This window comes from Clinocottus analis, unplaced genomic scaffold (assembly GCF_023055335.1).
Source record: "Clinocottus analis isolate CAN_PGR_092001 unplaced genomic scaffold, fCliAna1.0.p SCAF_6, whole genome shotgun sequence".
NCBI classification, from domain to species: Eukaryota; Metazoa; Chordata; class Actinopteri; order Perciformes; family Cottidae; genus Clinocottus; species Clinocottus analis.
Genome location: NW_027176218.1, coordinates 547,552 through 564,295, shown reverse-complemented (window position 1 = coordinate 564,295; position 16,744 = coordinate 547,552). Strand labels below are relative to the sequence as shown.

Sequence of the window (16,744 nt, the reverse complement as noted above, 5' to 3'; positions counted from 1 at the left end):
TAGAGAAACGCAGGTCTTGTTAGCGATCACGCCTCCTTTTTGCAGGTATTTGACCTCCGAGTAAGCACAGATTTTCTGACTTTGTAGGTCAAAAGATGTCAAAATGAGGCTGAAAAGTTTCTTTGAACTATTCATACAATGATCTTTAACATATATATTTGTAATTGAACTACATTTGAAACAGGGCTGCTGCTTGTTACTTAGTTAAAATGAATTTCTGCAAAAAAAAGTGCAGGCATTAGTGTTTAACCTGGCACATGAAAGACATGTGCAGCTTCTGCACCGGCAGTTTAAATATTGGCGGTCTGTTAGTTGCATTGATGTCGTTTCGAGGAGTCATCAGAGTGACCGTTAGCATGTTGGCGTCCCGCTTAATGACCTCAGGATGACGAGGCAGCGTGTCAGCAGTGATTCACTCTCTCTCCCGCCCTTTTTTATGTGCTGTCTTTGCAGTTTTTTACAGTTTTTACTGTACACGGCTGCAGAATGAAGTGCCGCGAGTCGCGCCGCGTCGGCACATCGGTGCAAAAAAACGTGTAAAGCGAAAACTGAATCACCTCGTGTGTGTTTTTTTTTTAAACACAAGAATGAAAAGACACGCAGGGAAAAAAAAGACTAAAAGAAAAAGGCGACAGAGACGTGGAAAAAAAGAAAAAAGAAGCCAACAGCTGCGTGGGGGGGGGGGGGGGCTTACGAGAAGAACGGCACGTTAATGGTGAACGGCGGCTCCGCTGACACGTTCACTCGCACGGTATTTTCTACTCGCCGAGCGTCCCCGTGCAGCTGTTGCTGTGTGTTTCTCCACCATCACCCCCTCCACCACACACACACACACACACACACACACACACACACACACACACACACACACACACACACACAGACCCCTCACTCAGGGTGCCTCCGTTTTTTAGATTTTTTTTGGGGTTGTTTTTTCATAGTTGGCAGAATTGGCCGAGGAGGCTCATTGTTTTAGCAGCTGCTCTGCAAAACTCTGCATTTTATCAAATATGTTCTGCCTATCGTCTGACCGAGGAGCACAAGAGACAAAGATGTGATGGAACCGAGCGCAGCTGACATGTATGGACTTTTATTATCAGCGATTAGTTAATAGCGAACGCCGTCATGCCGGCGGCGGCATTGGGGATTTTCCAATACACGAGATTTGGTTAAAAGTTATAAAAATCTGGTTTAAATTCATAAAAAGGCACGGAAATTTGGGGAAAAGTCACAGTAATTTGGTAAAAAGTCATGAAAATTTGGTAAAAAGGTCAAAAAAAATTGGTTTAAAGTCATGAAAAGGCATGGAAATTTGGTTAAAAGTCACAGAAATTTGGTTAAAAGTCACAGAAATTTGGTAGAAAGTCATGGAAATTTGGACCGCACACAGCTGACATTTATGGACTTTCATTATTAGCGATTAGTTATTAGCAAACGCTGTCATGCCGGCGGCGGCATCAGGATTTTCCGATGCACAAGGTTCTGTCTGACAGGTAAAACTAATATGAATGTAATTGATCAGATTTTACTTTGCAATTAGAAAAGAGTGCACAGAAAGAGGGCGGAGCCAGAGGAAGGAATTGGAGGGAAATGATTGTTTTTGATCTTCAGTCTCTTTTTCAGTGACATCATCCTCATTCGTGCAGATCAGCGTTGTGTTTTTCCAAGTAGAACTGCAGTCTTTTAACTTTTGATCTTATCATGCATCATGTACCCGTCTCCAGTGCGTTTTGGACGCGTCAGGGACGGCCTCCATTTTGGTTTGACCTCCAACTAACCAATCACCGTTCAGGCAAGACAACGACTCCGTTAGCTTCAGGAAATGATCGTGCTTTTGGGTGAACTTGTGACGTTGAAGCCAACGTTGACTTTCCCCCAACGACACGAACGACGGTCTCCTGGGTGAAAGTCCGGTGTTTCTGGACCTTCCTATCCCCACCGAGCGCCTCTTGGTGCTGCATTACTTATGAACGGGCACTTTGTTGGTTAACATCTGATGCTAACGGATATAAATGCCTCCAAAAGACGCGAGTTGTGATTATCTGGAATAACGCAACGAGCGGTTTCGGTCACTTTCTCTGCTCTGAACTGCCGCTCGTCCGGCCACCTGTTCTCCCCCCAAAGATAATCCACGATAAAGAGGTGAGCCGCTGGTCTCGCTTCCTTCTCAGGGCGCGAAAAAAAACTTGAAATAAAGACCCTGTCAACCCTCCATGTGCTTGTGCTTCCTGGTCGCTCCCAGCGGGACGAGACAAGCGGGACCGTGGCGTCCAGACGGGGGAAAGAAATTGTTTTCTGGCTCAGGAAGTGTTTCCCTCGGCTTCAGTTTGGGCCACTGTGGGAATAACACAGTGGCCGTGTTTGCCCCCCCCCCTCCACCGGCCTGCTTAATACAATAAGCTGTAATTTACACCGCTATTACCTCCAGAGAGATGCCTGTTGTATGGCCTCGTCCCCAGCGGAAAGCCGCCCATTATGCTCGCCGTGACAAAGCCCACGTTGATCGTGACGGCTCGAGCAGTGGGAGGAACGACGCTGAAAGAAAGCGAGGCCTTTTCCAAGGGGAGGGGGGGCGAGCGAGCAGGGTATCAACCAACCGACAAAAATCACATTTAAAAGTTCACAATGCGGAGTTATCTACTGCAATACTCCCGTCACTGCTTTGTTTTTGTGTGTACGTCTGTGCATGTGTGTGTGTCTGTGTGTGTGTGTGTGTGTGTGTGTGTGTGTGTGTGTGTGTGTGTGTGTGTGTGTGGTGTAATGTCGGGTGCTCGGTGTAACTGGAACTCGTCCCATCAGAGACTCTGTTCTGTTTTTCTTCCAGGCTTTTAATTGCAGCGTAACCGCAAATGATAATTGCAGTTCCAGGTGTTGACTGCGTGTTTGTGTGTGTGTGTGTGTGTGTGTGTCTCTGAAACACCTACCAACATGTCAGAGGACACAATGTTTCTGGCCAGACCAGTCTCTCGTCTGTCATCTCACCATCAACTGTGGGAGAGAGGTGTGAGTTATTTAAGTTCTAATAAGACGTTGTGTTTATTTTTAATGAAACACAATTAAGTCAGACATTTGTGCCTGCAGGCAGTTGAACATCTGTCGAATGCAAACGGCATGAAATCCACTGAATACACTCTGGACATATTTTAAAGGCGTTTTTCGGGTCTGGATCGGTGAATCTGGACCTATTTGCTCATTTTGAATTCTATGTTTCTACACATTTTATGGTGGAATTGTAATTCCTGCGTTTAAAAAGAGTTTGCACTTAAATAATAAAACAATTCCGGTTCATTTTGAAGATTTTTCTTCACCACGTTGCCGCTCTGCGATTCCCCGTTTGAAAGATGTGCAACACTGTTTGTAGTTTTGCAACATTGTGGCTCCGGTGAAAGAAGAAGCGATGACACCATCCTGGATCGTATTCCTTGAAAAACAACTCCAAGGTGTGCTGGCGCCGCGGCAAAAAAACAAAAGGGTTTCCAGTTTTTCCTCCTGGAAGCTCGGTTTGCCCTCGTGGATGCTAACATGGATGCTAACATTTCTTAGCGCGAGTTTCGTCGTCTTCCCTGGAGATGTTTCGGAGACTCGATCGTTCAAATTTCACTGTTTTCATAAGCGATCGAAGGTTGTAGATCAGTACTCGAGTTACCCCGAAGTCTGAAAGTATTGTTCTTGTTGGAGCATTTTGATTATCACCTTAAAGTCTCCTCCCTCTTTCAGGTGCAGGTTTCCCGCTTCGCCTCCCCGCACGTCAACGTCCGCCTGGACTCCAGACCCGTCTCCGCCGTCGTGGCGCTGCTGGACGCCGACGGCTCGACCGGAGCCCTGCTGATGGCGACGGGAAACAAGGTGAGCCTGGAAACCACCAAAATGCAGCTTTTTTTGTGGGGCTGGCGGGGCTGAGGAGGTTCTTTAATCAACAAGACCAGGAAGAGGTTTGTGCTACGGAGAGAACAGATTCAAGAAGTGAAAGACCACATTTTTACTCAAAAAACAATAATAAAAATGTGTTTTTTGACATTTATTTACATGTTTCTACCATTTTATTCATATATTTCACTGCTTTTGTGTACCTAAGACCTTTGGAAAACCAATTTCCATAACCAAAACAGTTTGACTACATGAGTAAAGTTATGTTTTCACAAGAGATATGAAGAATTTACAAAATCGAGATTTAATTTTTCAGCTTTAGAGTCATATTTTCTCTTTACACTTGTGCCTCAGGGCGATGGTGCCTCATTATATAGAGAGCTGAGATTGTTCTGCAATTTCAGATGTAACACATGGATATGTATCTTATATGCAAGTGCCTTTAAAAGGTGAATTAAAGAGATTATGTAAAATTGAGAAAAAGGCCTATGCCCTTTGCAAATGTCTCCCATTACTGAGACGATGAACACCAACATCGAGACGGATCAGAGCCAGCAGATGGAGGAGAATCGTGTTCCTGGAGGCTCACCTGCAGGTTCTGCTGCCAAACACTTCCCTCTGAGAGGAAGCAGTGTCGTTGTGTTTTTCCTCATTTCTGTCAGACTTTTCCTCACGTCTTTGCTCTTCCCTCCCCCGTAGATCACCAAGGTCCCTCTGATTGGCCCCGGCTGTGATCAGCTGACCACCTGCACTTCCTGTTTGCTGTCGTCGCGGGTGACCGAATGCGGCTGGTGTGACGGACGCTGCAGCCGAGCCCACCAGTGTCCCGCCTCCTCCCTCTGGACCCAGGACTACTGCACGCCCGTCATCACGAAGGTAAACCGGGGGTTGTATAGAAGTCGTATTGAAGTCTATGCTTCATGTGTTAAAGCTGCATTCTCTCTCCTGACCACCAGGGGGCGACTCCTCTGGTTGTATAGAAGTCTATGCTTCATGTGTTGAAGCTACATCCTTTCTCCTGACCACCAGGGGGCGACTCCTCTGGTTGTATAGAAGTCTATGCTTCATGTGTTAAAGCTGCATTCTCTCTCCTGACCACCAGGGGGCGACTCCTCTGGTTGTATAGAAGTCTATGTATACTATAGATATGGTGGACTACGTTCACTGGTTGCAAAAAAAACAAAATGGCTGCAGCCAAAATGCAGAATTCAAGGCTTCAAAACCGACGACAACGTATACAGTTTAGGATTTGGATCCCTTGGCATCACTTAAAGTTTGGGCAACAAAACTTCTCGGTTATGTTTAGTTGACATTGTCAGTAAAATATGTTTCTCCAGAGTCGTGGCTCTCTGGACTTCCTGTCGCCTCTTACAGACTCGCTGCCCTCCTTCCAAAAGCATTCGTCTCGACGGTGTCAGCGGCCTTGTAGCAGCAACACTGTCCTATTTCCCGCTGAGCTCTGTGTGGGTGGTGTTCATTCCTTTCTCACTTTAATGTTGCACCCCATGCTGTCAGACTGTCTCCATATATATATAAAATAAAAAAGCACCAGGCTACCTCCGCTGCCCTAAATTCAACAAAATAGGTTAATGAAACGAGAAAAGAAACCCACCTTTTTTCCTCTGAGGGATTCTGCAGAAAGTTAGCTCGGATGTTTCTTCTACAACTTTTACCTTCTCTGTGACAGTTCACTTTTCTTTATTCTCGCGTCAGGACGTTCTCGACTCGTCCGTATCACTTCACACTGACGCTTGAATAAAGCAGAAAAAAGTCGTAATTCGAGGAAATATGTGAAGGAGATCAAACCTGAGTGGTTATCGACACCGCTCGACCAGATTTAAGGTTTGGAAATGTTTGCAAAATGAGTGAAGTTTCATGGTGATGTTTGTTAGTTTCCCCTTTGCAAATCAAAGATACATTAGATTTACAGAGCAGCTCTTCATCAATCAAGCGGCTTCAAAAGACCCTCAAAATGGTGGAAAAGAAGTGAAAATCGTATTCAGTGAAGAGTCAGCGTCCTCTTCCTCTTCGTGCTTCAGGTGTTCCCGTCCTCCGGCCCGATACGAGGCTCCACGCTCGTGACGCTGTGCGGCAGCTTCTTCGGCTTCGACAGGACGGAGAGCTTCAAGGCCTCTCTGGTGGCGGTGGAGGCGGCGGGAGCTCCATGCAGGCTGAGCCGGCAGGACAACGTCAACAGGTGTGTGAGTGTGTGTGTGTGTGTTGTGGGTTTTGTGGACGTCAGTGTGCATGTCAGACCTTTTTAGAAAATGAGTCCCACGGCGTCTTGAGCGGGTGTTTACGAGATAAAGGGACCCGCACGCTGGCGTCTTATACGGGCGGGGCAGGAGTTTAATAGGGGGGGTATTGTGTTGGAAGAAGAATGTTAAGAAGCCCTCCTCTTCTTCCTCCTCCTCCCTTTCACTCTCTCTTTCTCCACACATGACTTTCCCTAACTCAAAAATTGCTGGGAAAAAAAAAATCCGAACTTTTCCACTCACCCAAATCCACTGGAGCTAATGGTCCCATTCAAAAGCCCTACAAACAACCGCATTACAAACTGTTGGAGGGGAGAAAGAAAAGATTGGCTCTTTGTGCGGTGGATCATCATTGAATTAGAGTAAATGCTGGACGGCTGCGCTGGAGTATAATGTGGGGTCTGTGTGTGTTTAGGTGGACTGAGCTGCAGTGTTCCCCCGTGTTCACTGGGAACTTCACCCCGTCGGGACACGCGGTGAAGGTCACGAGCGGCCACAAGGTCGCCACGATGGAGGGCTTCGCTCTCGTGGTGAGAATGCCGACCCCTTCGGGTCCCGCTTTGTGGAGAGAAATGTCACAAAGCGCTGTTTGTTTTCTGAACGCGTCCTTCTGCGTCCGTCCAGGAACCCGCGATCCACGACATCTTCCCCACGTTCGGGCCGAAGTCCGGGAACACCATGCTGACCATCAGGGGGGCCTTCCTGGACGCCGGCAACAAGCGGCAGGTGACGATAGGGAACGCCGCCTGCAAGATCCAGAGGTCAGTCCTTCTTTCATCCTTTCTTTCTCTTTTTGCTGCATGACAGGAAAGAAGCTCTTCGAAAATAATGCATGTCAAACTGGTAGTTTCCTCTACCTTGTTTTATTTATTTCTTTCCCAGAAATTAATTGCGAAGGTTGTACAGGACGCATACTCTGCACCGCCACATTAGCTCGTATTTCTCCCGATTTCCGACAAATCTTCACACCTTTTCGGTGTCACCGTGTGCATCATTGTGTCCACTCGGGACAACGATACGGCTTCAACATATCGAAATACAAGTCGCGATCACGACATTTGACTACTTATCGCAATAAAACTGTGATTTCGACGTTTAAAAAAGAAATGCTCGCTCGCTGCACAGCTCACATCCGGCCACCAGGGGGGCGATCAAGACGTTTTAGCCGTCATCGCCTGCGGAAAAACAAACTGCAAAAACACACTGAATTCTGGTCGGGAGTTGGCCGTGAAATTCGCGCAAGACATTTGTAACGACGGGTCAAAGGTCGCAGCGGTGGTGCCATTGTTTTTGAGAGGGTTTACTTACTTCCATTCTTTAAAAAGTCCGAATGCAGGAAGCAAAGTCGAACAAAGGAGCCCACTGAACCACGCTTTGGGATTCTCAAGGTTGGCAAGTTTGACAATGCAGCGCATGATGTTGTGCGGAGGGATTGTGTCGGTTAAACCAACTCAAAGCGAGTCGCGACATTAAATTGTCATTTCACTGGGAAAGTTTCTTCCTGTGAGCCGGAGGTCAAAGTCGGTTCAAAGGTCTTTCTTCATTCTCGCTGCTGTTTTTTTCCCCTCGTCCCGTCTCCTCGTCCGCTCAATCGGGAATTATCTGCGTGACTAATGCAATGTATGAATGGGGGACAATGGCCGCCACTGTACACGCTAACACAACAACACGTCCTGTGTGTTTAGCCTGTCGTCCACCATGCTGACCTGCAAGACTCCCCCGCACGCCGTTCCCTCCAAGCAGCCCGTGAAGCTCACGGTGGACTCGGTGGAGCGCGTCGCGCCCGTGCCCTTCACCTTCAACCAGGACCCCATCATCAACAGCATCCAGCCCTCACGCTCCTTCGTCAGGTTGGTTATAGTCGCTCAATTTGGGGGGAAAAAGGCGTCTGTCTGAACCCTCACGACCCTGAGGTCAATTTCTTAAATTCACCTTTTAAGTCACTTTCATATAAGCTACAAACCCATGTGTTACATCATACATTGCAGAACAATCTCAGTTCTCTATAAACTGAGGCAACATTGTCATGAGGCAAACGTGTGAAGGCAAAATAAGACTCTAATGCTAAAAAATGGAATCTTGATTTTTGGAAATTCTTCATATCTCTTGTGAAAACATAACTTTACTCAGATGGTATTGAGATTTTGGTGATGGAAAATAGTTTAACCAAGGCTTTTAGTTTCACAAAAGCAGTGCAATGTATGAATAAAATGGTCGACACTGTTTCTGGAAAAACACAGTGCAGGTAAATCCTGCATGTATACACATACAGAACTGTCCAGACGGAAAACGTCTCGGCGGCTAACGGTAACTACACAATGTTAGCATAATAGCTTCATTGGCGTCTTCATCGCATCCTGTCTGCTGAACGACCTCAAGCCGCATGTCGTCCTTTCTTTGGTGGTTTCTCTTAAACTATTCAGGTGTTGGGAAACCAAATTGATAAGACGTTCCTCCATTTTGCCAGCAACCTACCTGAAGGTATGAAGAAGAAGAATATATTTGAGATAGAAAATACATTTGAGAAATCTATTCATATCGATCAACCTCAAATCTCATTGGTCAAAGGTATATTTATGGCCTGCAAATGTTATACAGATAATCCCAAGAAAATGTTCCCACATTTTTTTTTATAGAGTTCCATTGTGGATCCTCCACATCTGTGAGCAATGAGCCGCTTACACGTCTGGATTTCTCCAAAATGGTTTGGATATTCGTCAACGTCAAGAGATAGAGAGTTTTACAGCAGGAGGAAACGAGTGGGAGTTGACGAGTGGCTAAACTGCTAACGCTAACAGCAGTTCCCTCCCAGTGGGGATTTACTGTGTCTCTCTGTCAGCGATGCTAACGCTAACATCCGCTCTCGCCCCTCCCTCCCCCACTTCACCGTAGCGGCGGATGCACGGTGTCGGCTCACGGCTTCTTCCTCCAGTCCGGCCTGCAGCCCCAGATGGTCCTCACCACGGGTCAGGATGCCGAGGTCTTCCACGTGGTGAGTACGAGAAAGATGACATGCAAGTCGTGTGGAGTTGAGCTTGAGGTTGAAGCAAAGGAAGAGTGTTTGCGTCTTCGTACATTGACGTCCACTGAGCCCTCGTTGGGAGGCAGGACCTTCTGGAAGTAAGGTAGGACCTTCAGGAACTCATGAGGGTGTTTGTTTGGACGACCGTCACTGATGGGTCCAACGCACACACGGTGCCGCTTCACTCATAAAACAAGGAAGTCCTCTGGTATCGATTTAGGATGAGGGAAGAGCATTTATCTCTGTTTCCCTGAAGAGGCGTCGCCGTAGGAATTTTGTCTTTGGGTTGTCCAATGTCCAACATCTCCGGATCGCATTGAGGGAATTTAAAAATTTTGCTTTCGAGTGTTTTTTTTTGGTTGCATCGTTGACAATTTTGCCTTTTGAACAATGAAAATGAATGCAATTTGTCCCCATATATATATATATATATATATATATATATATATATATAAATATATATATATATATATAAATATATATATATAAATATATATATATATATATATATATATATATAAATATATATATATATATATATAAATATATATATATATATATATATATATAAATATATATATATATATAAATATATATATATATATATATATATAAATATATATATATATATATATATATATATATATATATATATATATATATAAATATATATATATATATATATATATATAAATATATATATATATATATATATATATATATATATATATATATAAATATATATATATATATATATATATAAATATATATATATATATATAAATATATATATATATTTTACATAAATCAATTGCATCTGTAGGATAAAAAATAGTCCACCTGGACTCAAAGATGAACTGATCGGATTTTTGGTGGTCAAATGTCACCGTGATCTCACAAAACTCTTTTGTTGGCCATGAATCAAGAATTAATGTGACAGATTCACACAAATGTCAAACACAATTTGACCGGTCGTCCTTATCTTCTAAATACGAAGCCGTCAAACACTAACAGAAGACTTCCCTTGTTTCATTTCCCTCCTCTGAAAGTCATTCCTTCGCAGTAAAAACTGAACCCGTCTCACGTCATATGTTGGCAAGCTAATTTGCCAAATCTTTCGCAGGTCTTTAAAGCGTAGACTACGACGCGCTTAAGGGAAACCTATAAGAACTCAAATTACCAAGAACGTCTTCTGAAGGGAAACCGAGTTTGGTTTCCTGTGTCTCCTTTTATGGATTGCTTAAGAAAAAGAACACCAGCAGGTATTAGACACATGTTTGAACAGCAGGCGAATACCTCGCTGTCACGCGCACATGGTATTGTCATCATACAAGCTAACGGAGAAAAAGAGTTTGGAATAAGTGCTAAAGTGTCAGACGAACTGGAGAACAAAAGGAAGTGGAAAAGTCCAGCTGTCACCTCTGACTGGAGCGAGGCCTCGCGGACGCTCTCAGACTTTATTCCACTTACGATCCTGATGCTGGAAGCGTGTCATCGCTCCCTCAGACTGCCGCTGGTGGCGGTGGCGGCGGCGGCGACGACCCGGAGGTGTTTTAAATTACTCCCGCGCTGTCTGCAGGTCGTCAAACGTAGTAGCAGTTTAAATATAAGGGCCTCAAAACTGATGTTAAATGTGTAAACTGTCGTCCAGGTCGTAAGTCAGAGGGCTCGGTTTTAGTGGTAAAGTTTTTTAAAGGTTTCGTTTGTTGTAATATGGACGAGAGGGAGGGGCCTCTTTCAGACTAAAGGTGGTCGACGCCACCTGTTCGCTCACATTAGTCGTTTTTTACGTTTTTTTGTCGTTGATTTTACACTTAACTGTCTCTCTGCTTTTTTAGAACGTCAAAATCTCATTTTAGATTTAAGATAAGTCCAGTTTTAGTCAATAAAAACGCCGAGGTCATCAGATTGCATTGAACATTTCACTCATTCTCGCCCAAATTGTTTGTTTCTCCCGCGCCGCTGTTGTTTGTCACTGTTAGCTTTAACTCATTAAGTCCTCCTGACTGCTCATTGTGGGAAACTGCTGCATTGTAGAAAAAAAATCCTTGTTATTACTGCTCTTTTTCTTTTGGGAAACATTTTTATTTTTTAAACTACATTATTGTCTGGTGTTTTTTCTTGTCAACAATATAGATATAGTCACGGTTAGTGTTAATAACGTCTGGTCTGAAGGCCTTTTTTGAAGGGGTCACGCCGCCAAGGAACAGCACAAAAGATGTAAAATGCACTTTTCCATTAAAAGGTTGGAATAGATTAATGCATTCGGAGTAAAAACCAGCAGGATGTCATCGACCCGGAACCGAGCAGCGTCTGACCGTTGTGTAGACGAAGCTATAAGACATTTTATTGACTTTTCCTTTGGTAAACATTGACTCTGTGGATACGTCCAGGGCTTTTATTGTGAAAAGTAAGAACAGAAGGAGTGGAGCTGGTCAGACGACGTCACTTTTTTTGGCCACGAAATATTTGCGGTGTGTAAAGTGGTTCACAAAATGAATATAATTAAAGACATGAAAATAATTGGATTCACCTTCTGAATAATATCTCTGGTCAAGGTGACGAAGGCGTGGCGTCCTGTTTGCCTCCGGCAGGCAGTTTGAGAACAAGCAGAGCTTTGTAATGATGTTATCTGTCGTTCTGAGTCACACGCCGCTGCAGGTTCAGTCAGGAGCTCATAACACGCTGGATAAACACACACACACACACACACACACACACGTGAGCTGATACAGATCATGTATGACTTCTATCTCAAATCTTCACTACATCGCTTTATCTTCAATCAGTCTTTCCTCCCCTTGTTTGTCTCTCTCTCTCTGTTTTACACACACACACACACACACACACACACACACACACACACACACACACACACACACACACACACACACACTCCCAGCAATGTCTCCTCTTTCAGCTTCCCTTCCCCTGGTCATTGACCTGTGTTCGGGGTCAGCTCTCGATGGGCCTCTGGAGAGCTCGGGGGCTTCGTTACGCCACAAACGTGCGTTAGCCGGAGCGCTCTGTGATCAGGTTCATGATCCGAGCGTTGCCGCTTCGCAGGATCCCCGATTCACCCGACACCCCGAGCCGAGCGCTCAGAGGGTTTACGTGCACCGAGGGGTTTTTTTTTCGTGCACCGAGGTTTTTTTTTGTCGTGCACCGTTTTTTTTTTCGTGCCCCGATTTTTTTGTGCACAGTTGTTTTTTTCGTGCATCGTGTTTTTTATTTTTGTGCACGTTTTTTTTTTTTCGTACACGTTTTTTTTTCCGTGCACCGTTTTTTTTTTCGTGCCCCAATTTTTTGTGCAGTTGTTTTTTTTCGTGCACCGTGTTTTTTTTTTCGTGCACCGTTTTTTTTTTTCGTACACGTTTTTTTTTTTGTACACGTTTTTTTTCCGTGCACCGTTTTTTTATTTTTCGTGCACCGTTTTTTTTTTTCGTTCACCGTTTTTTTTTTTGTGCACCGTTTTTTATGTCCGTGCATTGGAGGTTTTCGTGCACCGGGTTTTTTTTTTTTTTCCTGCCCAGATTTTTCGTGCACCGGGTTTTTTTTCCCCCGTGCATCGTTTTTTATTTTCGTGCACCGGAGGTTTTGGTGCACCGGGGTTTTTTTTTCGTGCCCCGTTTTTTTTAAAGTCTTTTTGTGATGCCAAGATTTGTACAAAAAAAGTGGAAAAGGTGCATTTTTGATCCAATTTGGAATACAACAAAGTTTTAATTAGCTGCTGCAACGACATGCTCTGTCATCTTATTGTGAAGCAAAGATTAGTATGTTAGCAGGTTTGTAGCACAGCGTTGTTTGAATGTGAAAGTGCTTTTTTTAAACATATATGGATGGATGGATGGATATACACTTTATTCATACCAAAGGGGAGATTAGTTTTGTCATAGCAGCTTACAATCAGAAAAATACAATCAAAAACAACACGAATGAAAGATATATGCAGTAAAACTCAATATACACACCGAAACAGAGTGTATTCATTTTGGAAATTAAATTAAAACAATAGATAAAGTGCAGAAAGTAGTGTAGTGTGCATGAAGTTTACATATTTTACCCCGAAAAACAGTGGATAGTCGTGATAAATAATCCTTTGTTTGCAATCGGTTTAACTCTTTGAAACCAATAACTTTTTTATTCAGGATGATAAATATAAAAGGGACCAAAAACATGTTTTCCGTTGTTTTTCCCTGGGTCGTGCCTGAAGGATTTAGGCGGGTTCAGTGGATGTAAAGTCACCTGTAATCCTAGAGGAGCGGGTCACTCGTGTGCGTGCTCGAGGGCTCTTTACGCGTCACCTGGCGCTGTGGCGTCTACACCAGCGGTCAGGCTCCAGTTCGCTTTCAAGTCGTTTTAAAAAAACGTGCAAACCGGCCGAAACATTTTTTTTTTGGAGCGGATGGGTGGTGTGGGCGTTTATCTTCTCCGTTAAGACGCGATGAGTTTAAACGGCTCTCGCGTTACCGAAGACGTTTTACTGTTGTTGAAAGCTGGAACAACAGAAACGGAGAGGAACGACAAAGTAAACAGCTTCCTAAAGAGAGCCCTGTATGAAAGCCGCCATCGCTCCTAATGATTTAGGGCGGGATCAGGACCCGCTAGGCCCCAGCTGTCGCCTGTTAAATTCCTTCCAGTAAACGGGATGAGTTGAGGCTCAGCCTGTATGAGTGTCTTATTGTCTTAACCCCTTTTCGAAATAGACACACAACCCAACGTTTTCAATCGGCCTCGTCAACCTCCGAAGAAATACAGGCCGGCGCTGTCAGTTCTCCGGTCCGAGGGACGGGGGAACTCTGCGGGTTCTGAACCTGAACCCAAGACGTTCGGGGGTCTCAGAGAGAGAGAAACAACCACCCAGTGTTGACTTGATATCTGCCTCTCAGATCTCCAGTAAAGCCGGGTCTCAGCCAATCTCGGCTTTCCCACACACATGAAAGAGGTTCTTTTTTTTTTTACGATCCGTCGTGAAAAGCTGGCGTTGCCACGAAGCCAAAGGAGGCGGGGGGGGGATGCATAAAAAAAAGTGAACGTTCACAGATCATTCGCAAACCAGATGGAGTGGAGTTCTCGCTCTGGATGGACCGCGTCCGCACACCTGTTACCTCAACCACCAATCGGCTCGCTTCGTCCCGGTCTTTGCGTCTTTCCCGTCTCCCCCTTTGACACCTGAACGCCTCATTTTGTGTCTGTGAGCAGGTCCGTTGCCTCCACACGGCTCTCAACATGGCTGACAGAGCACCTGTCCTCACGCTCTACATCTTTTACAAAAAACTAACTCCTCCTCTTTTAAAAAATAAACTTCCGTCTTTACAGGAAACAACTCAGTTACTGTAAAAGGTCACATTATTAGCCGCTACTACCTTCGGTCGTTGTCCCCGCTGTAGCTCACGAGCGCTGCTGCTAGCTCCCCGCTTTAGGAAGCTAGCGCTGCTGCTCGCTCCCCGCTTTAGAAAACTAGTGTTGCTGCTCGCTCCCCGCTTTAGGAAGCCAGCGCTGCTGCTAGCTCCCCACTGTAGGAAGCTAGCGCTCACGCTAGCTCCACTTTGTAGGAAGCTAGCGCTGCGGTTAGCTCCCCGCTGCTGCTATTAGCTCCCCGCTGCTGCTATTTTCCGCATCCCCGCTGCCTGAGTCGGTCAATCGGTGGTTGTCGGGAAGCTAACGGGGAGCTAGCAGAGTGCTGGCAGCAGCGCTAACTGGCTACAGCTGGGAGCTAGTGGAGACAACCACCGAAGGTAACATAATCCGACTTTTACGGTACATTTAGACCACGAAACTACTCTATGAGGGTTTAAAAAATATTATGGCATGAGTTAAAATAACCGTAACACAAAGTTACTTGACAAATACATCAACGTTAGCTTGCACGGTCACATGAGCAAAACACAGAGCAGCTAAGATGACGGCGCACACAGAGAAAGAGCTCAATTAAATGAATTCTCTTATTGCTGCGTAGTGAACCTTTAAATGTTCAAAGTGTCCACGCGCCGTTGGTCCAACTTACTTATTCACTTAAATGAGAGTCTAAAAAAAGGCCGGAGGGGTTTTGTATGAACAGATGTCAATCAGTTACTCGGGAAGCGTCACTACATGATTAATGATTGCAGTTTGGCGCCGGTCGATTCCACAACGGTTAAAACAAACAAAGAGGGAAGATGCAAAAAAAAAAAATACCCACATTTTTGTGCAGTTGCAAAAGAGGAAGAAGAAAGAGCGAAATGAACACGGATAATAAAGCAAAGACGCAGCTGAGCTGGAGGCCTGAGGGCCAAAGTCAACAATAACACGACGCAGCGTGGTAGGAAACGCTGCAGAGAGAGAAGAAGAAGAAGAAGAAGAAGAAGAAGAAGAAGAAGAAAAGAAACACTGCTGGTATAAATCACTCTAGATTTGACAGGCACTTGTGTACGTGCAGCTCCGTTATGACTTGGCCCTTTTCGCAGGCTGTTACACTAATGATCCTTCAGGGACGACGGAGGGTTTTTTTTTTTTACGTGAACGCTGGTTCTCTCATCACCCCGCAGTGAAAAACCTCCACACACACACACACACACACACACACACACACACCACCCCGGCTCCCCGAGCGATTGTATTTACAGCTGCTTTGCCGACCTGCAGCCCTTCACCTCCTCTGCCTTTAAACAAGAGGAGACGTCCGTCGAACAATGAAACTGACTGATTTTTCCACTAATTCACAGGATATTTTTTCCGACCGCGCCGCACCCGTGGGAGACTGGGTGGAGGAGTGGGTGGGGGTGTTGGGGGAGAGAGAGGGGGGTCACCCTACAGTCCCGCTCTACTCGCTCCATATTGGTGTGTGGAGGTTAATTGGATTGCTTTTGTTAGACGACCCACACACACACACACACAGACATGGACACACTCACCGTGCATGTGGGTATTTTTAAATGCGTCCATTTGTGTGTGTGTGTGTGTGTGTGTGTGTGTGTGTGTGTGCATCTGGGCCGCTGAAGCCCACTGGGGAGGCGGATTAGGAAGTGTAGGAGGAAGTGGCGGCGACAGCGCTGCTGCTACTGCAGAGCTTCATATCAACCCAGTTTGTTGAGCCTATGGGGTTTTTTTGTAGTTTTTTTTTTCAGGGGTGTTAGAAAATTTACAGACCGGTTCCTGGCTGGTCTAACTTCAGAGGACATGTATGTGAGCAGGTGTGCCCCAGACCACAGACATGTATGTGACTAGGTGTGCCCCAGACCACCACATATACATGTATGTGAGCAGGTGTGCCCCAGACTACATATATATGTATGTGACTAAATGTGCCAAGGACCACATACACAGTATGTAAGCAGGTGTGCCCCAGACCACATTCACAGGTATGTAAGCAGGTGTGCTCCAGACCACATATACATGTATGTGAGCAGGTGTGCCCCAGGCCACATAACGGTATGCGTTTATGTGAAGATTTCATCTGAAGAGCATTGCAAACGACCGTAATGAACCACTGAGCTGCGGCCCCTCGTGCGCCACAAGGACACCTCTGCTGTCGCCGCCCAGAAAGATAAACAAACAAACACGGGGCATCGATCCCCCGGCGTACCGCCGAAAACAAGTCTGGTGTGTTTGCGAGCACCTG

The 16,744-nt window shown here is 45.3% G+C and overlaps 1 protein-coding gene across 1 annotated transcript in view; it reads left to right on the top strand.

The window, feature by feature from the left end:
• met (MET proto-oncogene, receptor tyrosine kinase) overlaps positions 1 to 16,744 on the top strand; it is a 62,954-nt gene that overhangs the window by 25,398 nt on the left and 20,812 nt on the right. Inside the window, exons 3-9 of the mRNA XM_068603053.1 lie at positions 3,718 to 3,846; positions 4,567 to 4,743; positions 5,907 to 6,064; positions 6,538 to 6,652; positions 6,747 to 6,883; positions 7,808 to 7,972; positions 9,015 to 9,114. Coding sequence (XP_068459154.1) covers positions 3,718 to 3,846; positions 4,567 to 4,743; positions 5,907 to 6,064; positions 6,538 to 6,652; positions 6,747 to 6,883; positions 7,808 to 7,972; positions 9,015 to 9,114 — 981 coding nt within the window. The remainder of the gene's footprint in view (positions 1 to 3,717; positions 3,847 to 4,566; positions 4,744 to 5,906; positions 6,065 to 6,537; positions 6,653 to 6,746; positions 6,884 to 7,807; positions 7,973 to 9,014; positions 9,115 to 16,744) is intronic.